Source organism: Cyrtonyx montezumae, unplaced genomic scaffold, assembly GCF_038088225.1.
Source record: "Cyrtonyx montezumae isolate F1298 unplaced genomic scaffold, pur_monq_1.0 scaffold_8, whole genome shotgun sequence".
NCBI lineage: Eukaryota > Metazoa > Chordata > Aves > Galliformes > Odontophoridae > Cyrtonyx > Cyrtonyx montezumae.
Genome location: NW_027072089.1, coordinates 95,412,514 through 95,437,728, shown reverse-complemented (window position 1 = coordinate 95,437,728; position 25,215 = coordinate 95,412,514). Strand labels below are relative to the sequence as shown.

General features: G+C 37.5%; 1 protein-coding gene across 3 annotated transcripts in view; it reads right to left on the bottom strand.

Annotated features, from left to right (window-relative positions):
• VPS41 (VPS41 subunit of HOPS complex) overlaps nucleotides 1-25,215 on the bottom strand; it is a 93,859-nt gene that overhangs the window by 47,414 nt on the left and 21,230 nt on the right. For 2 of the 3 annotated variants that reach the window (XM_065753493.1, XM_065753494.1), the window contains exons 5-7: nucleotides 12,219-12,293; nucleotides 6,117-6,179; nucleotides 4,858-4,923 (exon numbers count right to left, since the gene is read on the bottom strand). In XM_065753493.1, the coding sequence (XP_065609565.1) occupies nucleotides 4,858-4,923; nucleotides 6,117-6,179; nucleotides 12,219-12,293 (204 nt within the window). The remainder of the gene's footprint in view (nucleotides 1-4,857; nucleotides 4,924-6,116; nucleotides 6,180-12,218; nucleotides 12,294-25,215) is intronic. The other variant, XM_065753496.1, reaches the window with a different exon arrangement.

The window sequence follows — 25,215 nt, the reverse complement described above, 5'->3', positions numbered from 1 at the left end:
TACTGCCCTACAGTTCATGGGCTATAAACTAAAGAAAAGCTAGACATTTTGAAGAGTTTCATACAAACAAATGCCACAGGACTTTTATGAGGCTATATCTTTAATAACTCAGTTGCTAGGTTCCAGCTGTCGCCTGTTAGCAAACAGCTACAGAATTAACACCTTCAAAAGCAAGTCCTGCAGCCTTGCAGACAGAAGCACGAGCTCTCACATAGTCCATGTGTTTAGATCCCCCTTGCTTGCCACTTCAGGCAATGAAGTAAGTTTTTTATACAGACTATAGCAAAACACACAACATGCATGCAGGCCTACAATCCAGTCTTTCTTTACACAAACCAAATTCATGCATTACAGCACAAGAAGAATGTATTTTTTCCTTCTTAATTGTGAAAATCAAACCCCAACTAAACACAACCAAATAAGCTCCTTATTAAGTAAATAAGAGGTATTAACCTCCCTACTGAAGTCTCATCTGTTGAATAACACAGGACACATCTGGGCATCATGTTACAGCACATAAATGTCAGAACTGCACTGTTGTGGCTAGCTTCCTTGCTGCTACAGCTTGCTTCGAGTTTATGGTAAACTATCCAATGCACAGACAGAAATTGCCATAGTATTTACTCCTTCACTTAAACCAGACCTTTGACTATTTACTGACTGACATTTTATAGCTTACAAAGCAATCTGCCTTTCTTGTCTGCTGCTCTTCTACCCAACATAATGCCAAACAGCTGACTATCTGCTTTCTAAAAATGGACTGTGCTGCAAACAGCATCCTGACAATTTAATAATTTGTCAAAGTAGTCCAACCAGTTATTATGAAGTACATATCATAGGGTTCAGAGGTAAAGGTCACCTACTTACTCAGAAAGCAAAGTGCATCTGCTGACAATAAAAAGTAGACAATTAAAACAACAAAAAAAAAGTCATAGACATTCATTGCCAGACCTGACTTTTAACATACAAAATCCACCACCCTCAAGAGCAGCTGCATAAGAATGCTGTTTCCCTTACTGTTTGTGCATTGTGAGCAACTGCTACTCTTTTTCTGTGTACAACATCGCTCTATTCAAAGTGGAAAGGAATTCAGATCGTCTTGTTTTGCGTCTCAGGCAGGAGATGCAGTGGGTCCTGCCCAAGCTTCTAATATTGAAATAATATTTTCAGTTTTCTGAAATGAGAAATTTGCTTCAGGCAACATTAAGTTCTCTCTGCTTTTATAGCAGACACGGAAGAGTCTGAAGTTTAACCACGGACATGCATACACTAGGATGCTAATTCTGAGAGGATAAATGGGACAAAAACATTTTTAGATTAATAAGCATTTGAAAAGCAGCTCTTATACTTTTGTAGCAACAGAAATACAGGCGGTTTTAAAGATTTTCTTTTAAACATTTCCATCATATATATTTTGTATACATATGTGATGTAACTATGGATAAACATGTAACTGTAGTCACAGGGTAAATACTCACTTTTATCTTGCCTCTCTAGCTTAAAAAGATGCTGAATATCTTCCTGCCATACTGGGTCAATAGTCATTTGCTGAATTGTGCTGGGTCCCCTCTACTATCCTAGGTTGAAATCCCCACCAAAAAAGCTTAATTACCACAAATTCCGTAGAGTGACTTAATCATTCCAAGTGATTTATCCTTGCAGGAACTTTACTACCTTCCTGTGTGACTACTGAAGTTAATCAAAACACGAAATAGGGACTCTCTCCAATGCCCCTGCCAAGAAGGAAAACTCCAGTTGCCCCGCTCTCCTCAGTTCTCTTTACTTAAGTGGCACCTTCACTTTGAAACTGAAATACCCTTTGGTCTTCTGTCTTTGTTGGTTCTGCCTCTTTAACCATCTGGATATAAATGGATACTCAGACTCTGCAATAACCTTCATTTAGGTGATGTGTTGGGAAATACCAGCATTCTAAAAGTTAAATAAAGAATATCTTGTTTTCAGCTTTACCACCCTCATTTAGTTGGCTTTTACCCTGTTATTTGTTAAGATTAGACCCTTTTTTAAAAGGTAGAAGGTTATGGCCTTCAATAGCACAGTATTTGTCTTTTCCCTTGCTTTGAAGCTCTACCGTTTGCTCTGGACAAGAATGCTCTGTTATTTACAATATACAGTATTATTATTTCAGGGTTACCATCATCTGCCAAGCCATCACAACGGTGATGTAGCTAATTGCAGAGATAAAGGGGAGGGGAGCAAGAAAGGGCTTTTTTGTAGTATGGTACCTATTGCTTCCCACTGAGATCATGTTGACACTTCTATAATACCTTAATACCTGCCTTTTTTTTTAATGTTCAGAGAACAATCATTTATTGTGAATAAATAAATAAATAAACATTAAAAATAAATAGAAGGGGTGAAAGGAGTGAAAAAGCTTTTCCAGCCCCAGATGAAAGCAATGATCATATCCCAAGCTTAAAGAAAGTTCTTTTCTATCAGAAACAAGAGCTTTAATAAGCCAATGAAATTAATTAATTGCCTCATAATATAATCTAGAAGAAAAAGAAGCTCTTACAGGACTCAAGCACAGGCTTAGCTAAGCAACTGTATAAACATACGCAAAACAGACTTAAACTTCCAGCAATCTGTGACAATTTAAGCAGCTACCCCAGGGAGCACCTCTCTCAAGTCAGTTTTAAGTCAGGCTGCACTACTAAGACACAGCAAATCCCTGCACCACACAGCAGCTCACATGTATTCCAACCACACACCTGATGCTGGAAATGAGCAGCTGCAACACACCTCCTCAAAGCTAAGCGCTTCTCTCTTGCTCTCTGTTTCTTTTGTTAAAGTCATTGTAGTTTACCTTGGACATTTGCACAACAACCTGGTCTTTGAATTAGAAGCATACTTTTTACATGTATTACATTGTTATGAAGAAAAGTGTTATTTCTCAAAAGAGAGAAAATAAGAACATGATAACTTATACCTCCCCACGCTCCATTCACAGAAGTACTGCAATTAAGTTAAAATTAAAATTAAATTTTAACTTAAATCTTAAAACAGATCTTAAATTGCTTTCTTGATATGAGACAAAACATTATCAAAGTCAGGGGGTGTGTGCCATTCATGCATTCTGTGTGCATGTGTGGTTTGACTTCTCTGTTTTGTAAACTGTAAACCAAAACCAGCACGAAATTTCTGTACAAAATCCAGAGCATCTTTCCCGTGACACCAATATTCATAATAAAACTAGTTTGAGTAAGTGACTAAATTCCTTTCTGGCTTCTTTTATCTGCTCCAATGATCTCAGCAAAAATGAAAAAAAAACTAAAATGCTCACATCCATAATATCACCATCTCCCAAAGTGACAAAAAGTAATGACAGACCCTCATAGCACTTGAGCAAAAAGTTCTGAGGCAAGCAGTGTACTGTAAGAGCCTCAAGCCAAGTTTTTCTCTTAAGATTGATATAAGCAGAGATAGCCATATTTGCACAACAGCATTACGCCTCAAATAAAATAAATAAATAAATAAAGCTGTGTCTTTCCACAGCTTTATTCTCCATGCAGGGAGGGCAGGAAAGGTAGTGTGCTTCTTAGCAATGCCAGCTGTGAAATAGCTGAAGTCATGCTATCCTTGAAAAGCCTAAAAAGCACAGAGACCTTAGGAGATGGGAATCTCCTGCCTGAAGAAGCTGGGACAACTACACAGCCTACAGACATCAGTCAAAAGCATGATGAAAAGTGGTTCAGGCTCCTTTTTCTTGGCACTTGTGGACCAACCTGCTGACCCTATGCAGCTCTTCACCTTTGAAGTTCAGAAGAGTGATAAAGAGCGAAGATTTTTACCTAGGCTTTTTGTTTCACAAAAAAAAAAAAAAAAAAAAAAAAAAAAAATCTTTGGCAAATGGGTAGGTGGGATTTAACCTTCTGAGTCTTCATAGAGCATTTTTTTTCTCTCGTTATACATTCCTTTTGGAGAAAAGAGGAATGGCTTCTATCACAAGGATAAAAGGTTTTATTTGTTGGTTTTATGTATCAATAAAAGCAAATTACAGGTGTCAAGGGACATCTATTTCAATGCTAAATACCTTATGTTAAGATGTCAATTAAAGTTTTCCTGAAGAGGAAAGTTCCTCAGCAAAAAATGAATGCATTAAAAACAAGTATACTGTTCCCCTGAGGACAGAATATAAAACAACCTGTCAAGTAATCAAAGATAACCAAAGAGAATGTGTTAACTTCCTGATGTTTTCTTTTTCTGTTTGGCATCAGGTGATTGCAAGCTCTTTTACCACCTGATGGAGTTCTATTCTATTAATTTCCTGCATCTCTCTTTCTATACCACTTTTATCAACGTTAAAAAGCTTCACAAACTGGTAGCTGACAAAGACACACACTGACTATGCATTATTTTAACGACAGCACTGTCTCCTACTAGCTGGCAAAAATTGTCAAACACGCACAGTACTCACAAAACGAAACAAAAACAGCTATTCATTGAAGAATACAGAACTGTTAATGAAAATTAAGTTGTATGAACCATGAGGAGTTTGTATTTCTTTCATGCAAAAAACCCAACAAAAATTCTCAAACACCAAGATCAACATATACTGTACAAAAATCAGCATTAAGGAAATGCAAATGGCAATTTTTTTCCTATTTAGAACTACAGAAATAATCTTATTTTGAAGCTATACTTGTAGCATGTTTTTAGCATAACAAGTGTATTACTTCTTCCTGAAATGAATCTTAATTAAGAATGTGGTGGAATAAAATGTATAAAGAGAAGGAAAAAGTGGAGCTATTTGCTTTAGGTGTTTATCACAGAAACACACCTTCTGAGCCCATTTTAAAAGCTATTTAAAGCTATCTTAATTTCACTGAGACTACTTACCTTTTTTCCTCCTGTTACAAACTGCTTGAAATGGGATCTTACAAAATGAGGATGAACAGCAACAATCTGAGTATAAACAGAGGAGAAAATGTGTATTACGGCTGAAATAAGAGTTTCAGAGAGCATTGCATCAATTTTCAAACTAGACAACCCTTTGCCAAATATCAAATATTACAGCTGAGCCTCTGAAGTAGAGATGAAATCTTTCAGACATCTTAGTTTGCTTCTATTGCTTTTGCTGAGAAAAAAAAAGAAAATCCTCCATATTATAGGGCATGTGGCAAGTCACATGCCTGACACTGAGGCTAACAGGCAGAAAAACTACATTTTTGCACAGCAGGCAGCAGGATGAGGACCAGGCCACCACACACAAGCATCCCACCAAGTGAGTCTCCTCTGGGACCTTCCTAGAGGACACAATTTGGTGTTGTCACATGGCTTAAACAGCCTTTTTACCACACCACACCAGGCACCAACCTCACACTGTGACTGATCAGCTGGGTCTGGCATGTTGAATCAGAGAGACAAAAAAGTGCTTTGTCTTACATATCAAGTGTGGGAGTGACAACTGTCAGGGCATCATGACAACAGGAACCAAGTAAGTTGTATCCAATGTATGTAAAAACTTAGTATGCTCACTCTTTTTCCCCTCCAAAAGCAGATGCAAACAGAAGATGTCAAACAGCAAAATGCAATAATATGCACACACCACCATTTGTCTTGCAATAAACGTACATTGACAGAAAAGCCAGAACCTTCTTATGCATCTTCTAGAGGCTTTGTTTTTTAAGTATCCAGCCAGCTCCACTTATTTCAACCTTATTTCAGTAACTGAGTTCTTTCTTTTAAAGAGAGTATATCCACATCACTACTCATTGCTCTGTCCCAGGACAAGTTTAACAGATATGAATTAGCTGCAAAATATTGACCTCACAGTTAGTAGAACTCCCAGAATTTATATCACAGATCTACAAAGAGAGAAATATGTTGAGACAGGTAACAGCTGAAACAGGACAATTTCTCTTTCACTTTGCCTTCTGTATTTGAAAAATTCAATAATACTTCTTACAAAATCTAGATCAGCTTTCTTCCTACCTAACCAGATCAAAAGCTTTTATATTGAGATAGATAACTATTTTCGAGTGACTTGAATAACATTACAAGGAAGCAGTACTCTTCTCTCATTTAGATTCAATGTGACCTTACTGTTATTAAAGACAACAACAACACAATTACTAAAGATTAAAACAAGCACTTACTTTAATGGGACAGTCAAACGTTTCATGAAATTCTTCTGCTGAGTATAATCCAAACACTTGCACCTAAATTAAAAACAACAAAAAAACCACCAAAGGAATGTATTTACTTGACAATTAAAGGTGAATGTAAAATGCTAATGAGTAGAAGATTAATGTGAATGTCAACAGCTGTATTATCTTCCTGGAGAAAAAAAAAAAGTCATATTTAATAATGTAGTTAATTGAGACATCTTCAGCTTCCGTAACAGCTTATCTCTAAATATTTTCAGTAGTGCAAAAGTAGTTATTTTAATCTAACTTTTCTTGTTTCCTAAACACAAATGCAGCAAAAACAACTTCCTTTTGCTTTAGGCTGATAAAATCTGTTTAACAGATACCGATCTAGGTAAGGTATAAGCAACATAATAACATTCAGGGGAAGATAAATTAAAAACTCTTCCTTTGCTTTCCTGAGAAGGAATTGGATGATTTCTTTTTCCCTCTGAGCAATACAGACTTTACATAAGAAAAAGAAATTTGTGACAACAAAGTAAAACCAGCATGAAAACCATGTTCCATGTTTCTTGGCATTCTCTCCTCCTCCCAAGTGCATTCAGTGCTACTTCGTTTTATTCCATGACCACTGGGAATGTCACTCTCTGAAGATTCCTTCCTTCTCATCTATGGCGATGCTTCAGTACATTTACTAGTCAGCAGTGGAGTTGTAACCACAGGCCATAAGAATAGCTATCCAAATTAATTTATCTGAAGAAGGCTCAACACTTACAAAAATGCTTCTACTGTCAAGAGAATAAACAGTTTTTAAATGTTTTCTTCTCTTTATCTACATAACAGGTACAGAGGTATGAAGTACGAGAAATACCATTAGACTTCTTAGATGTTACAACCTCACAGTAGGGTTTCCTCTACCCTCTTTTGGTCTTGCCTCTTCATGCAAGATCCCTTTCTCCTGCCCCTATTCTCACATGAGACTGGGACAGCTGAGCTCTTACAGACCCTAGGAGTAAAATAGGGCTGAAGATGGATGGCGACAAATTAATAACTGATTTATGAATTAGGTTTTCCACAATGAATAGTAAATGGTTTAATTTTACATTACTATTTTAGGAGGTATGTCAGAAACTCTTGGAACAAGATCACCTTAGCAGGGAGGGAAAAAAGCATGCCAGAGTGTGGATCCACAGGAAGCTGTATTTGACAGCACATCCATCTCAGGAGGCTCCCAGACAGGCCTAGTCAGTCATCCTTACCATCTGGGAAAGGTAATCCCCTCAGTCATTCTGCTCTACATGCTCAGCTACAAGTTGGACTAACACAAAGATCTAAATAATCTCTTAACTGTATTGCCGTCTCTCAACCATGACTCTTTGTGTTGGGAGTGGTGGGGGGAGAGCTACAAAATAAAACAAAAATACAAATCAAAAACACTACAGAAAGATCTGCAGAGCAAAGCTAGTAAATCCCAGTAACAGGTCACAGAAATAAAGCTTAATGGCTCTATGAAAAGATCAATTCAGCTATCAAGAGGACGAAAACCCAGACGGCCAAGGAGACAGACTGAAAAATTAGAGTTTAGGTAAACTGCAAGAGGGACTAAGCTGTACGCAAGAAACTAAGCTATCCTCACACTGGCTCAAAGTTCAGTAGTAATGTGAAAATACCTTTCAACCCCTCATCTCCCTTTCAAGCTTGTTTCAGGAACACATTTTCTAAGCAGCATTATCAGCTTTGACCATTACTCATTAGTGAATACACAGGCTCCAAAAACACCCTTTAGAAATACTGCTGCATGCACTGCAAAGGGCTGAGCTACTGCTTGAAAGGATTGGAAAATCAGTATTTGGAGATAGCTAGATGCACTGCGAAGTTCTGATTATGTAAGGCAACCACAGGGTTATATTTGAGTTGGGTCAGACTTTAAGCCTAGAAAACCTTATGTCTGACGTCTAGAGAATTTTGTTTTCTCAGTCTTGGTTTTCAACACTTGGCATGGTATATCCAATGCAACAGACTAAACAAAATACGGTACAGAGGAAAGATAAAATAGGAGGAAAGAAAGGAGGAAGAAAAACAAGAATGGTCAAAGCAACAAAAATTCAATGAAAGCAACATTCTCGAGAGCAACAAGAAAAACGACTCTCAAACAATTAATCAAAATTAAATATTGGCAATAGTGCCATCATCATTTTCATAATACTGCATCAAATGTGTCAGTAAGATGTTTCTTTAAGAGTTTGAAAACAAAATAAAGCCAGTTAACTAAAGAGGAAAAAACAACTCAGCATAAAATACATGTTATCATGTTTCCTCTAGGGACACCATATAACCGTTTATTACTTCTTAATGTCTTTTATTCTTCAGAGAGAAAGTGATTCTTTTGATATTACAAAGCTATATTGGATTTATCTATTTCTACTTTCCATCATCCACTTTCTCCTCATCTTGTGTTTTCAGGTAGCTGGAAAAAGGATTTCATGATGAGAGCACACTATATTTTGCCAGCTCTTTCCATTTTAAATATCTAGGATCCACTATTCCAGCACACCTAGAAGTAGCTGTTTTTTTGCTTCCAATTGTGGAATTGGAACAACAGCTAACTTTGAGATAGTCAAAATGCAAGAATGGTCTACCTCAGCCAAGTTTTGTTTTTTAAATGAGGAATGCAGTACTTCATTAATATTTTTAGCATAATTATTGTTACAGGCAGTAAATGACACTAAAACGTGAAAACATTTTCAATATACTTTATGCTGTCTTTTATGAAAAGTTCCAACTCAATAAAGACACAAATTACAAGTTATCATTCTGCAAAGATACAAGGGCTGCTGCAAAAATAATGCCTTCTATCTTATTACACTGGCCAGTGACACAAGAAGTGGATGTTGGCGTTATGGCAGCAGGGGTTATTACTTTCCACCAATATTCCATCACATTTTGTTGTTGTGCAACAAATGGCAGCAGAAGGGCAGCCTGACAAAATGGCGTCTGACATGGAAGAGCATCTGAAGCAAAGATGTGGAACTGAATTCCTCCATGTGGAGAAAATGATACCCACTGATATTCATCAGTGCTTGCCAAGTGTTTATGAAGACAAAACAGTGGATATTAGCACAGTGAGGCAGTGAGTGGTCTGTTTTAGAAGTGGCAACAATGATGTGAAAAACAAACCACATTCCAAACAGCCATGCAGATTTTTATGAATGCAGCATGCAGTCTCTTGCTCATTGCTGGCAAAAATGCCTAACTATTGGCTGTGACTATGTTGAAAAACACTATTTTATAGCTGAGAATTTGTTCTGCCGAACAGCATTATTGTGCTCACTGCATCTGCTGTAGTTTTCTAACATGATCTAATCTACCTGTTACTGTTCCGGTAGGGGGATTGGACTAGATGATCTTCCGAGGCCTCTTCCAATCCTTGACATTCTGTGATTTCATGGCTATAAATAGGAGGCATTACTTTCAGAGCGACCTACCTATAAGGGAGCTTTAGAACTAGGTCATTGAAGGTGGTATACAAGCAGGTAAAATCCTAACATAAAAAAATACATCTGTGCAGATGCAATGGTTCTTCCCCTTCTACTTATTCCAGCACCAAAATTTTCTTCTTGTATTTCAACATTTGGTCATTAATCCCAGAGAGTAGACACACAAAATAGTGGGTGCCAGTTTTGACTTCTGTTCCTTTCCATGAAAGTGATGACCAGCCACACAGAGTCCATCGGCAAGGAACATTTTCATGTAACAAAACTTGCAGAACAGAAAACCTGCAAGTGGCACTCTCCCTGTGCAGTTGTTGCCTGTGTATAAAATGCAGGTGCCAGATTTTGACATTAAGACTGGATGCTGATTGACATGAAGGTTAGAGAATTGCATTCTACTGCTATGGCCCCCTCAGTAAACACTACTAAAACAGATGTAGTTTGAAAGTGAAAAGGAAAAAGTAGTGAAAGAAAATGCATAACACTGCAGAATAGGGATAAGAAATATGTTCTTATCATAAAGCCTTCCTTCATTAAAAAAGTTTCCAACTCCCTCATGTTGGATTCATTTTGATATGGGAAATGTACACCCTACATAGTGCAAGAATCTTATGCTGTGGTCTAGAGGACATACCATGACTAATTTGTGTAAGATATATATATTAACCTAGCTAGTACATTAAAAAACAAAACAAAACAAAACAAAAAAACCTGTTTTTAAACTGATTTAAAAAATAACCTGTTTTTTTTTGTGGGTTTTTTTTCCCTCAAAGATTTCACAATTAGTAATTGTTCACATGATAACCTTCCAACTATTTGCTTAAGTATTTAATTTCTTACAGTACATACACTGTGGTAAGAAAAGACATACAGGGCATATAAAGTTACTCTTTTCTTATAACCAAGAACCTGTGAGTGCTACAGCATCTGGCCAGGAATTTCTGCCATTTTCTTATACAGCAGCACAACATACTTGATGCATTTTCACTCACTCTTTGGGTGGATTCTCTCATAAAGACACACCTTTCTGGATCGCTCTGAAAGTTGTAAAGCACTCAGATCTTTCAAGCCTCCACTGTACAGTATAATGAGACAGCAATGCCCATGGATTTCAAGAATACAAGTGCACTTGTGTTACTCCAATCCTTTGTAAAAACATTATCAGATTTAGCTCTAGCATGAGAAACAAAGTTTAGACTGCCTTGTATATTATACCACTTATTGGATCCAGAACAGCTATTGCATTAAATGAAGACATATTCATCATTTAATGTAATGGAGTTCTTCCTCTTTAAATAGACATATCACAATAGGGATAATGAATTTCTGAACATTTCTACCTCAAATGCACATTTCTAACTTTATTGTATTAATTTAAAAAAAAGCTCAGCATTTAATATTACCTTTAACAATTACTGCCCCTTCCCTTATCTTGCAGTCTTGTAGACAATTAGGATACTCCTGCTGTGTTTCTCACAGGTTGCAAAATTCTACAAGCTACTTTGATAGGCATAGTATCTCAATTACTGTGTCAAGATACCAACATCAAGATATCTCTGAGAAACAACAGGCTTGTATACGTAAACTGGCTCTCAGCCTGTTGAGGAAAAAAAATTTACTTGCATGGGGAAAAAAACCTCAAGCACATACAGTCTAAAGAGTTTGTTTCCCCATTTCGCCTAATGCAAGATCCAGTTCTAGTCTGAATTCATCCAACTTATACTGAATGGGATAGAACCATTAGGATCATCAATGCTCCTCCTCCCTCCAGATCTACTATGCAAAAAAAATGTTCTACTCTGGAACTCAAGTGGATATTGAGAAATGATTAAAATGATTTTTAATGCACTGCATTTGTATGTGAGCATTATATTCAAAAAAGAAGCTTAAAAACACCCTGTGTGTAAGAATTCTATCACTGCAAACCAACATTACAAAAGACTGCCATCGACTTAAAAACAAAAAAGACATTCTTATAAGTGGAAAATCAATCACCAAAACCACTAAATGTCACAGCTCTACATTCCAGAGAAGCACTGATAATTGTTAGTTATACACTGCACAAATGAAATATGTCCTCAGTCAAGGAAGTAGGTGCCAGTTTTTTAGGAAACTGTACATATATTGATTTTACATTTATTTAATGTGGCTGTTGTAAGACACTTTATTCTTCTGATAAACTATGATTGCTTATCAAAAGATTCTATAATTCAAGAGAAACATTCATAATGTGTGTGAAAATGAAAACCACCAGCCCACAGAATCCAATTTTGTGGATTTATAGCAGAAAGGCATTAAACTACTGTCTTGCAGGAACAGCAGACTAGTCACTGAAGTATAACTGGCACAGCAGTAATGATTAAGGTGACATGTCCTCCTGCCACAGCTGTTAATCAGCTTAATACCAGTTACATTATTGACATTCTTGTAATTACTTTTCCTATGGCACATTCGTGCAAAACATATTTGACTTTAATTTTGAGGTGAGCCTGATTCTCAAAATGGATGGTCAAAATGGTGCTAAACATAGGACTTAATTTCATGAGTATCACAATTGTCTCAGGTTTAATACTGAGGACAGCATTTTACTTCACCAGATACATAAATAGGTTAGTCATACCTTTCCATCTTCTGAACAAACACCCATGTGTTCTCCACTTTCATCCAGACTGATCTGATTTATCTTCACCGGGCTCTATAAAAGAAAAGGAGAAAGCAATGCCAACTTTTAAAAGTTACTTTTAAAGTTACATCAGTAGTCGTATGCTTGTATATCCTCTACACTTCTGAGATTTATGTATGAAAGGTTGCATGATGTTTAATTGTGACAATTCAAAAAACATGGAAGAGGTCTTTCTCCAACAATGCCCCAACACAGCTTTCTTTCAAGCCTTCTGCCTGACCAGTGACCTAACATTTTTAGCCTCAGATGTCTAGAAGCCTCATGAAGGGTCAAGGCTCCCAGAACCAGTGCTTCTGAGCCTGCACAGCACAGCTACTCATTAAGAACCTCTCCCACTATCAAAACCCAGCATGCTGACAAAACAGTCATCAGTGCAACTGAAAATTCTTCTGGCTTGGTCTTCCTGCAAATCCCTTCCCTGGCTTTCATTTTTCTCCTAATAGTGTTTTCAAAAGCTAGTATTAGAAGTATTGAAGTGCAACATGGGTGTACTCAGACAAATATTGAGAAAAACTTCAAGACTGCATCAATTTAATAAATTGTTACTTTCCCTATCCACTTAAGACATTATTTTAAATCTGTCCTGAATACAGCATGCTACTGTTTACTTTAAATATCGGTCCTTAAGTACTGGGGATGACCTCACATTTGGGTAATACCATGCATATACTGTCATGTATATAAACTCCATGCACTATATTGAATTACCACGATCCTGATTTCACCCTCTGTAACAAATAGCATTTCAAGCATCACTGAAAGATCTTTACCCAAGTCCAACCTTAACAATTCTATGACTCTGTAAGTCAGTCACAGATATTTAAGAAAAACTTTCCAAGCTCTCAGAAAATTCTGAACAGATTGCATCACAAAACAAATCACTTCTGGGATCCTGAGAATAACAAAGGAGAAGTCCATCATACGTTTGTGTGAAAACGAAGTGCCACTGGAGCAGTACTGGAGTCATGGGAGCATATTAGATGTTACAGATGTGTGCCTAAAATATAACAAGTCCTTATGTATGCTATGGCAGTTAGAATTACACCACTATAAAAAGCTACATAAAAACTCACTGTCCCAATGAACAACGTACACAGGGTAAAAAAAGGATCTCATAGCCTCTGGAAAGCTTTTCTCTGTGTAGCTTCCACATACACACACAAAATATAAGTCAGGGAAACAAAGATTTTCCTCACCTCCAACTTGTAAAAAAGTAAAAAATAAGTTAAAAAAAAAAAAAGAAAAAAGAAAAAAAGAGAGAAACAACAGAATTTGCCCAAATTATATTTTCAATTTCCTTCTTCCTAACCAAGATTCAACTGTGCCCTGCTCTGCAGCAGATGGCGTGACGAAACGGGAAATGGATGCTGCCTGTCCTTTAGCTTTCCTGCTTCCTCGCATGCAGAAGACATCACTCAGCCCCACACTGTGCCACCAAAGAGCCCTGCTTGTTAATACTGCAATTGCTGCCTAACACAACGTGGTCTCTTCACCCTGAGCTGTCTGCCAAAAATCTCACTGCCAAGGAAGTCATCAGAGCAACTTTCCTTGATTTATGTTCTCCCATCACAGGGTAGATATGACTTACTGCATTTCAAAACTGGAAGCGAGCACAGCCCAGCTGTGCAGGCAGCCACACATTCCACCAGGCACATCTGGGGTGTTGGCTGAGGAGAATGGCTCAAGCATATCAGTCTGCTGGTGTAACCAACATCCCCATGACGGCTCTGACTGCTTCATGCGCACCTGGCTAACTCCAGGGTTCAAGGATGTTGAATAAGACAAAAAATGTTAGTTACCAGGCTTACTTTGTAGAAGTCTCCTAAAAATGACCAGCTCACACTTTCATTCCTGCCTTACTTCAAAAATGCTTTTCTAAATTTCTGGTTTGCTCATCAAGGTGCAAGAGGAGATTTTTGTCTCTGTCAGAGAGACATAAAAAATAACACCCACCCATTAAACCCTAGCACGTCTCTGCTGTCTGCCCTACAATGATAAACACCTCTGTCTGTCTGCAAGGAAGAGTGCAGAGAGTTCAGTAGAGCTCATCTAGTGGTACGGTTTTTGTTCTGAGAAGTATCTGAGTTGCTATTGCCACAACTTTCTCAAAAGTTCTTCTCTTCTTTTTTTTGCTATGCAACTAGAGAGGCAAAAACTCCATCCTGAATAATACCTGACATAGGGTCACGGGCTAAGTTAGCATTCAGTCAGCCCCATTCTTCTCATCTCTCCACCACCTAAAGCCTGCTATAAGGGCCTGTGCGACAACAGCAGCGGGTCTAGTAGCACTCCTACATAATGGCAAGAAAGCCCAAGACATAAAGGAAACAAAACAGACACATCAGACGAGCAGAGGGCTCAGCTGTAATGTCCACACCACTCCCATTGTGCTGGGCTTTGATAAAGTTTGATGCTCAAAAACTGAAATGCAGGAAATAGGCAAGGTAGACTACATATGTTATCTTGGCATAAAAGGCGAAGAAGCAGAGCAAGATGACAGACCTTATCTATCACATTGCTTTTTGGAAGCCATGTAGCACACTCTGGAGATGAAATGTGTGGCTGTGCTCAGGTAACTGAATGGTGCCAGGCAGGGCAAAACTTCTCCACATATACATGCAGGTAGGGGAAAAGAACATCATTGCAGTGTCTGCCTTTTTCACTGCGAACTGTGTGCGGTACTTCAAAACTGTTTAGAAGAATTGGTTGAGTAGAAGTTCAGTATGCATGGAATTTCATGATGCTACATATAACTGGCAACTTTTTACAAGCATTCTGCATGTGAAATACTTTTATCTGTTGTTTCTAACCCTCCTTTTCTTCACTTCCTTCCCCAGCACGTTTTGCCCGCTGTCTGCATTGTACACAAAGGATGTTCAGGAAAGACAAACTCATCTAAAAGCAAAGCTGCTACTTATACAAATCTCCAGCTAATTTTCAGCAGAAGATGCTAATCTAGATGATGTATGCAAAGTAAAGCAAACTTGGAGTAATGGACTTTTTTCAGAGCTCAAGTTGAATTGGCTCTGCCATAGAGTTACAGCTGTCTTTCCCTTATGTACAAGTAGCAGTAACATACACAGTATTTACAAAGTGACATGATTCAAGACTGGCAATGAGAAAGACTCTGATAGTTAGGAAGGGAGATACACTGAAATGATTAACTTGAGAGCAGCTGCTGAATTTCATAAACTGTGGAACTTCTGGCAAAAGAAGAAAAGCCTTCAGCTGAATTTCCATTAGCTGCAGTTTTCTTTCCGATGGAGACATGTTTGGAATTCCGGACAACATAAGTAAGTTTGACTGTTCAAAATCAATAATGTCAAGCTGACACTATAGAACAAAAAAATGTTACCTTAATGGAAGAAAGAAAAGTTTAGGGATAGGAAAAAAGAGCTAGCAGGGATCTTGCTCGAGTCGACCTAAATATAGACTTGGGCAAAACCTTGAATTTACAGTAAAGGAAAAATGAGCACCTACCAACACATGTAGCTCATGTGCTAATCAATTACCTGCTTAATGTAAAAATGCTTGAAATAAATGCACTTACTATGGATTATGTCAGTTCTTCAAGTAGGACTAAATTCACAGCCACCCAGAAAGCTTCTTTTAATTGTGTTCATTGTGGCAACTCCTCCCCTGGCACTCATCACCAACCCACCTTATACTATCAGTCCCCCAACGGCGAATCTCAGAAATCAATCTCCTAATGTATAATTTGTAAAGCTCCTCTGACTAACAAATGGATAATTGATTCTTTCACAAATGCTGCATCCCAATGGATATGAACTGGATGAACAAGAAACCTAAGACTGGATTTCACTCCAATTCTGTGCGAAATGCAATATTTACAAGGTAGGAATCTAAATGTTTTAATAGTTGCCTGTGACTTCATGCCTTTTAGCCATGGTTAGCAGGCTAGCAACACATGCATTAGGAGTGTGAAAAGCAAAGCAATGTTTGATCATACTTGCAGCAAAGCTCACTTTCCTTCAAGAGGTTCTGAACAATAGTACAACCCACTTATGCAGCCGTGTCACCCACTCTTTAAGAAAAATTTTCAGGAACTTTTCCTAAATTAATTCTAAGACTTTTAAGTATCAATCTATGCACATGCACACGTACAAACATATCAGAAGGAGAAAATCATCCTGAAGTCTTTTCTGCTGTATTATGTTCTCATAATTCTGTTAAACCACTCTGTAGCTGATCTACATAGCACAAGAAAATGTTATGTATATGCAGTTTGAAATAAAAATACAAATAAAAAATAAAACAAATTCAATAATAAAACAGACTCTTACAAGTGTCTACTTTTTACTTACTTGTGCGTTTTCATCTGCATTACATTCATATAAACAACCACATAAAACTCTAGTCTGTGTTCAGTAATATGAACTCTTTCCTTAAAATGTAAATCCACTGGAATATAGACCGCCATTTTTATTTTTACATTGCTTCCACCATGAAAATGGTGGAAATACTTATTTCCAATAGAAGAAATTAATCCCACCATGGAAGTCTCCAAACATCAGTGTTGATTTGAAAACAGACTCAGTTATTGCCATAACTAAGCCAAGATAATCTTAAAACACAAGACTTGCACTAGTAGGATGAGAAATTTGCTCTGAATAAGGCCTCAACTATTCAGCTCTTACATTTATAACTTAAATTATCTGCACTCCATTGAATATAGAGAAACAGTACTGTTAAAACTACTGAAATAAAGTAAGCAAGTACCATATATTCTTTCTCCAACTATATCTTCCCAATTCAAAATGATAATCTCAGCCCACCTTGAAGAATGCCTTGTTTAAGTAACTTGCCAAAAAAGGAACTTGAACTTTTCAAGGTCTTTTCATTTTGGGAAGCAAGAGATGATGACAGGAAATAAGGCACACAGTAGAAGATGCTCTCAGTATTTTAAAAACAAAAATCAGAGTCCTGCACTGACTTACACACAGTTTATATACATAGAGTTTTACTGACACAATAGAAGGAAAAGCAACCCAAAAGAACAATACTATATCATGGTTTACATATAACATGATAGATGTACATATATATCTATGTATACAAGCACAACTAAGAAAAAAATGTAGCAAAACAAAGCTTTAAATCAAAAAGATAGATTTAAAAGTTACAGAATAAGCTGTTTGCCACTGTCTGCAGTAGGAATTACATATTCTGAACTTACAACACAAATTTTCATTTGATGAAAATTTACTAATATCCACACCAAAATCGTTTTGTTCAGCAGTACTGCTAGTACTCCAGCAAGTAAGTGAGGATTCCCGCTCCAGTGCTTTTCCTGCAGCACTCGTGAATTTATCATTCTCCAAATGAAAAATGGGAGATTATATTATTAGATGAAAAGGGAAGGGGAAGTCTGGAAGACTAACAAAGTCTGGGACACAGAGCAATAATGTTAACTTATATTCTGACTGTGGGAAGGCATACCTTACCTACAAAAAGAAAAATCTCAAAAGCTGGTCTGATTTTAAGGGAATATGAGGACAAGGAATCTCTCATATATCACCTGAGAAAGTGAGAAAGACCAGAAAGCCTACAGTGATTTCAATACTTTCCACATCAGTGAATCCCTTAATCTTGTTTGTCAACTACAGGAACTAAGCAAAAGCACATAAAAAGAGAAAAACTAACAAGGGATCTCCCTAAAACTGTAGCATTTGCTAGAGAAAAACTAACAAGGGATCTCCCTAAAACTGTAGCATTTGCTAGACAATCAGAATTCTTGTTTAGAAATGAGAGAACTACAATTGAGAACAGATATGTACTGCAAGCCTATACCTCTTCCTAGCAGTACTTAACTGTTAGCTAATTCCTGACATCCAAAGCAGGATCCCTTTTCTCTTAAAATAGTGGTGTGTAAAGCTATGTCCTTAAGGGAGCTTTGTGAGACAGGAAACAATTTACTCCCTTCTCCTCCTCGTCCCAGGTCCCTTTGACATCCACTGTGTAACTACACGGCCTCAAAGATGAAATGCGCTAAGCCTGCCTCTGCTTTGTGGTCGCTAGCTGGGGATCTAAGCCATCTGAGAATATGCAGCAACATTCCCCATTGAATACTTATGGGAGGGATGAAGTAAGGGATGCAGGTGATGACTCCATATACGTGCCTAAGAAATCCCAATACGTGGTGGAAAAGGACTATTCCAGTGAGATGCACCTCACTGATTTCTTTATCAGCTTTACTTTTCTCTACCAGCTCCCCAAGCACAGCAAATTTTGAGAATTCATCATGGAATATTCTACTTCTATGTAGGCTACTGTATTATAAATTGAGCCTTGGAGAGTAATGTAAAGCCTTGAGGATAATTCTTACTGGGGCACTTTTGTAGGTGGTTTTTAATAGAATAACATGCCCTATGTTATTAATGTACTTAAAAGGAAGTAGGTAGCACAAAATTTTTCTCCATTTCTTAACAAAACACAACTCAAAGAAGTGACCAATGAGAGAAGCTAACCAGGTCATAAAACAGCATACATTCTCGACTGTACAGGTTGGGTTTAGAGATTATTCTATAGGTGCTTTGACCAATCAACTTTTAAAAAAGCAAGAAGACTTTTGCCTTCCTAGGCATCATCCATTTGTTTGCTAGCATTAGGACAGCCAGGATAATCATTTCTTCCCCTTCTCCTTGACATAAAACTCAACAGAGGACACAAGTAGTTTTCTTCTTTCTATCAGCTCTTGCAATGAAAAACTGCACTAGATTTTATGCAGTGATTTTAGCCTGTTAACCATTCTCCTATAGATGATGATTGGTCTAATGGCTACTGGAATCAGTGAAAAGATCTCCTACTAACTGAATCACACAGAACACCAATACTATAAGAGAAGATAATTGGCTGAAAAGACACAGCCAGTCATATTCTCAGCATAGCTGAGATCACTAGGTGATCAGTGTTCAGGTTCAGCCAATAGCTAAAACTAAAGAGATACTTTTCCAAACAGACATCCAATCATGAATATTTGTACAGACAGGTAAAAGTCAGATCTGCACACAGGAAAAAAATACACTTCCTGATTACTGCAAGCATTCTATTCTCTTCAGACATGAAACTTCCTTTGTGATATATCATCTGCAATACTCTCACAAACCTGGCAAAGATATCCTCTACAACTATCAATTTTGCATTTTGGATTCCTGAGAGGATCCTAAAAAAACCTGCAAATCAAGATGATAGGGTGCAAGGGATGAGAGTACTCTCTCAATTAGAAAGTATGAATCCTGAAGTTCAGTGTTAACTTAAGTGGCAAACTGTACGCAGCATTCTCACTGTGGCAGCAAGATAAAGAAAGCTAAATGAGAAGATGAATTGATTCTGTGTAACATCCCCAGTACATCTGCATATAAAGAGGCTTTATTTCAACAGCAGCAAGTGTAGAAATTCTTGCTTATAATAAACTTTATTTAATGCTGATCAAAAAAGAAAGCAGATTCATTCATTCTTCAATTTTTATAGTGCTCACGTCAAAGTTCCTCTCCTCAGGAACTGTCATGGCCTACAGCAGTTACACACCTCTGTTATGAGCCAGGGCTACAATGGAGAACACAAAAACATCAGGATTGCTGAATTTCTTATACTTTTATTTATTTGTGCCATAGAACTCTCATCGGAATTAGCTTCCTCAGCAACACCACAGACATGATCAGCTTTAAAGAAGCTACTTTGGTCAACAACCAATTGGAGGGTTTTAACACCCAAGACCAGTCAAATCTTGACTGACCACGTAGCATTCCAACAGGAGTGCAATAAACAACTGCTACATGTTGTCATGTCTTTTTAAGCAAAAAAGCCTCATCCTTCAGATGCAAATCTTTATTAAAGTTTGTTATCAACAATATTCTACTCCTGTGGGAAAAAGACTTTGTTTTACCTTCATGCTTTCTTCACCATATTATGCCCCTGTTATGTCACGCTATGTTTTTAATAGTGTTGCATTTTTATTGTTAATGGAAACTAAGGGCTGCAGCTCCATCATTAATGTCAACTTACATAAAAAACACTGTCCTCCAGAACTCAGTTGCTCTGGACTTTCTAACTACGAAAACATTTCCTAATGCAAATAATATTTTATTAATGCCAGGACTCTGAATAATTCTGACAAGTAAACTGCTATTACTTTTATATGTGCATGCAAGTGCCTGCCTTCAGCATACAAAAAAAATGTCATTCAGGCATAATATGCCATTTAACAAAAGGAAAACAGCTCTAGAATCAGCAGTACCCTACCTTCTTTGAAGGCAAACTTTTCCAAATCCTTCCTGTGCTTTTAAAGTTTGTAAGGAGTTAGAAATGCATTGTGCTAACTGAAACTGTTTCACTGCTGCTGGTAAAAGCTCTAGAGCAACTTGGCCCATTTAGGGTGGGTGGGTATGAGACGGATGTGGTACAATATGCTCATGAGATGACTTTAAAAAGGAATAAGTAAATCTCAAAATATATGCCTTGTGTCAGTAAGCATCACAGAACTGTAGAGGTTGAAAAGGACCTGTAGAGATCAGCTGGTCAAACTTGCCAGAATTCCAGCAGAGGAAGGATATTTGCAATGGCTGAGAGCCTGAGGATCCTTACAGGTAGCACGAGGGAGAACAATTTAGTCCTGCCGGAGGTTAAGCCTCAGGAAGGCACAGAAAAGTACAAATATCCAGAATGCAACACTTGTTTGAAAGTTGATGGACTTTTGAGATTTTAAGAATGGATAATTCTTTGGTAAAACAATACTCTGCTTAAATTTGATATGAAAAAATAGTATTGTGCACAATTGTTAATTTAATTAAAAACAATATATCTGTGCTTTTCATAGAAGCAAATAAACTTCGTTGTTGAATCATGAAAGTATAGCAACTATAGCGATGTGATCCAGTAATAGCTGCAAACAAATTACACTTTCTAATCACAATATGCAGTACAAATTCAAGCAACAGATGTTACCAAACCAAGACAGTGGAAGAGTCAGGAAAAAAAAAGAAAAAAATATATACATGTGTTTTTAATTGATGTATCTGCATAACGTCACAAGTAATTTTCTCTGCGACATTCAAAAAATGTCACATGTAAATTCACTTAGCAGAATTACACTAAGTCCTCTACTTGATCTTTCACATAAATAGATTCAGAGTTCCTACAAGGTCTGATAAAAAAAGAAAAACCAACTTTAAAAAATTTGCCCTTAGGATGATCAACAATTCTATTTTAAATACTATAGTATTTACATTCTTAATATTTAGCATTCATAATGAGATATTTTTTCCTCTACAATTTTCCAGATTCCAAGATTTATGGGAAAAAACCCACAGAAGAGGATAGAATCTTACAAAGTCAATAAAAACTGAATTGTTATTGGTAGTTTACAGACTAAAAAGGTATTCAGTAATATTATTTTAACTCACAAAGGAGTGACAATAACAAAGTCTTCATCTAGATTCCAGGCATTATTTCTACTAGTAATGAATAGCTTCCACATTAACCTGATATATGTTCAAGTAAAACATTAACCAGCACTAGGTTCAATGAGAGCTGGATACACAGATGATGTGCAAAATTTATATATATTTTTTTTCCAGTATTGTCAATGAAAATGACTGTCCCACACTGTGCTGGTGCAGCCTCTCCTCCAGCACAGTGTGCAGTTTGGGTGCCACAATATCAGAAGGACACAAAACTATGAGAGAATGTCTGCAAAGATGGGGAAGGGTCTGGAGGGCAAGGTATATGAGGAATGGCTGAGATCCCTTTGGTGTGCTCAGCCCAGAGCAGAGAAGCTGAGGCCTCATGGCTGCAGCTCCTCACAGGGTGCAGAGGGGCAGTGCTGAACTCTGCTCCCTGGTGACAGTGCCTGAACAGGCTCCCCAGGTCTGTAGGTATGGCCCCAAGCAGCTGGAGCTCAAGGAATGCTGGAGAACGCTTTTAGACACAGGGTTTGAATTTTGGGTGGTCCTGTGAGAAGCCAGGAGCCAGACCCCATGATCCTTGTGCGCCTCTTCCTTCTTGAGATATTCTATTATCTGTCATACAGGAAACTTTTATAAACGTAATGGCTAATGTAATAATGGCTCTGACATCACAACTTAACCCAGTCTTGGCAATATACCTCACTTCTCATCAAATTACATACATACACCGAAGTACACCATGATTCCTGCTAAGGAAAGGTCCTAATATTCAGTAGCACCATAGCTTCACTGGAAACTCAAGGTTACAAGCAACTTAATTAGTGTAATACCAGAACAAATACCATAATACACCCTTTCTATCTTCTGTAACATTCAGAAAGCCAGACCCAAGGGCCACATGGGTTACTTCCACAACTACTATAAAAAGCCATGGACTTGCAAATAATCGGCAGCTAAAATAAAAAGACAGGTAGACAGAAACAGAGAGCTATTAAATTGGGTCTAGACATTGCAGTCCCAAGAGCAGAATCCCAAAGGATGTCACTGCTCTCTAGTTTTTCAGCTGGGCTGGGCCAGGGCTTAAACTTTGAGCATGAAATCATAGGACTCCACCAACTCTGAGTGGGAGGTCCCACAGAGGAGAATGACACTTTCATGCATAGACACCTGCCCCTATACGAACCTGAATTTTTACTTTTTTTTTTTTGAGCCCACACTTATAGCAGTATGTTTTGTTCTGCACAAAGAGCAGGATTTCAGCTCCAAATCTAAAAGGCACACTGACATTCAGCTACCAGATCTTTACTCTAAATTCTGTTGCTTCATTTCATTTCCCGACTAAGTCTTCTTTCACAGCCTGACAGTGACAACTAAAATGATGTAGTTAAAGTAATAAACACAGAATTTTAAGTAGCCTGTCAAAATAAGTGACATTTATATCATCTTAAACTCTCACATAAAGTTCCATTCAAACTAACTTCTTCATTATATAATCAAATGCTAAAAGTTGCATTCCCCATTGAAGATGCTTCATTATCTCTCTCATATTGTTAGTATGTTCTGCATCATTTCAGGCAATAGCATTCAGTGCTCAGCAACAGCTTCTTCTTCATTAGGTAATACGGCTTTCTTGTTAGCAAATTCTTTCAGAAGCTGGATAAGTCAAAAGAAACCTGCCACTTGTTTGCAACTTGTTATCAGAAACACCAAAAGGCCATTGATTTATCTTTAAATAAGCTACACTCTTGCTCCAGAAGCTGGCAAGTGCCACAACTTTCACAGGTCCAGGAACAATAACATCACAATTGAAGGAATTCCTCCTTGATTTTTAAGGAAGCAGAGATGGCCTAGTGACTCTGGATTTCTGCCACTCTGATTAAAATGACATAAAGAAATGTTTAGTAGTACGTAACAGGAGACAATTAGAAAAAAAAAAAGTTGAGGTGGGGAAAAGAAGTATGGAGTGGAAAGAAATTCTGCAAACACAGGCCTCTACTTAAACGCTTCATTCTCCTCCTGAAATTCCACCAGTCTTGAATAGCTTACAAGTGTTGCATGCAAAGCAAACTCTTAACTTCTTCGCACTCAAATTTTAAAACACTATTTACATTCGTTTTTTAGGCTCATGCACCACCTCTGAAGCACCTGAGAGGCATTAAATATTTAAATCCCCCATTATTTGTAAAATAGGTGCTGTTTCTTCTCCTCACAGAATATCACTGGCACCAGCCAAGCCTCCCTCCCCTCCTTGCTTTAAGGTTGATGTTTATAAGAAGACCAGAATGAGCTTTTTGGAAGGTTTTTGATTTGTTACTTAACTAAACATGTTTGTACACAATTTCTTCATATCTGCAAGTCCTTAATCCACAAGATGTCAGTTGAAGCAATAATTATTTTAATAAATTGTAGACAGTCTAAGAGGAAAAAAAAGACAGAGAGGCATTTGGAATTAACATGCTGTGAATCAGTCCTGCATCATCCTTTGTCAGTGGCATTAGCAGGCTTTTTCTCCCCCTTCTTGTTGCCTTTTAGTAATAATTTTCAGTGCATTTGACACATTTCATCTCACTCAATGCACTGAACCCTAGTACAACAGAACACCAGTTTGTCAAACATACATTATTTGTGGATGCATATCAGTAAATCTTAGGCAACTGACATTGTCAAAGACAGGCATGCTGGTGAGAGCTAAAAAAAAAAACACACTAAGCATGTAGGAGAAGAGATCACATGATAGCACAATTGTGGCAACTGAGACACCAGCACCCCCAAAATTCCTGTCTTATAATTCTTATAAAACGAAGAATCTCCCACACTGTTTTTAAAGCACACATGTTCACCTTTATTGTTAAGAGAAGCTGCAAAGCTGAAAATACTATCAGCTGACCTGGCAGAGGACAGAAGAAAGACTGAACTGAAAAGACTTCTGAAGCCATTTAGGTAAGTTTCACAGAAGCCTCCAAGAATTTTCATGGAGTACATGAACATAAGCTTTTGCAGCACTAGAAACAATATTTGCAATTCATCAAGAAAATAAGTATTCTAAGGATATTACAGGACAATGTTCTAACAGGTTTCTTTAAAAACCTAACCAAACAGGTCTTTTTTGTTCTCCTTTAGATATTTGAATTAGAATTTGAACACAGGAAGTTCTATACAAATATGCAGAACTTCTTTGTAGTAAGGGTGATGAAACAATGGAACAGGTTGTCTAGAGAGACTGTGGAATCTCCATCTATGGAGATATTCAAGACTCATTTGGACACCTGCCTGTGTGAACTACTGTAGAGTATCTCCTTCGGCAGGGGGATTGGACACAATGATTGTTTGAGGTCTCCTCCAACCTCTGCAATTCTTTTATTCTGTGTAATTCAGACTTCAGCAAGATCACTATACAGAAACTGGCTATCTTGCAGATTCTGCAACATACCTGTCAGTTCTCTCTTAAAATTCACAGGAACTGTGATAATTATGCTATGATATGATGAAGTAAGTAAATACTCTGAGGC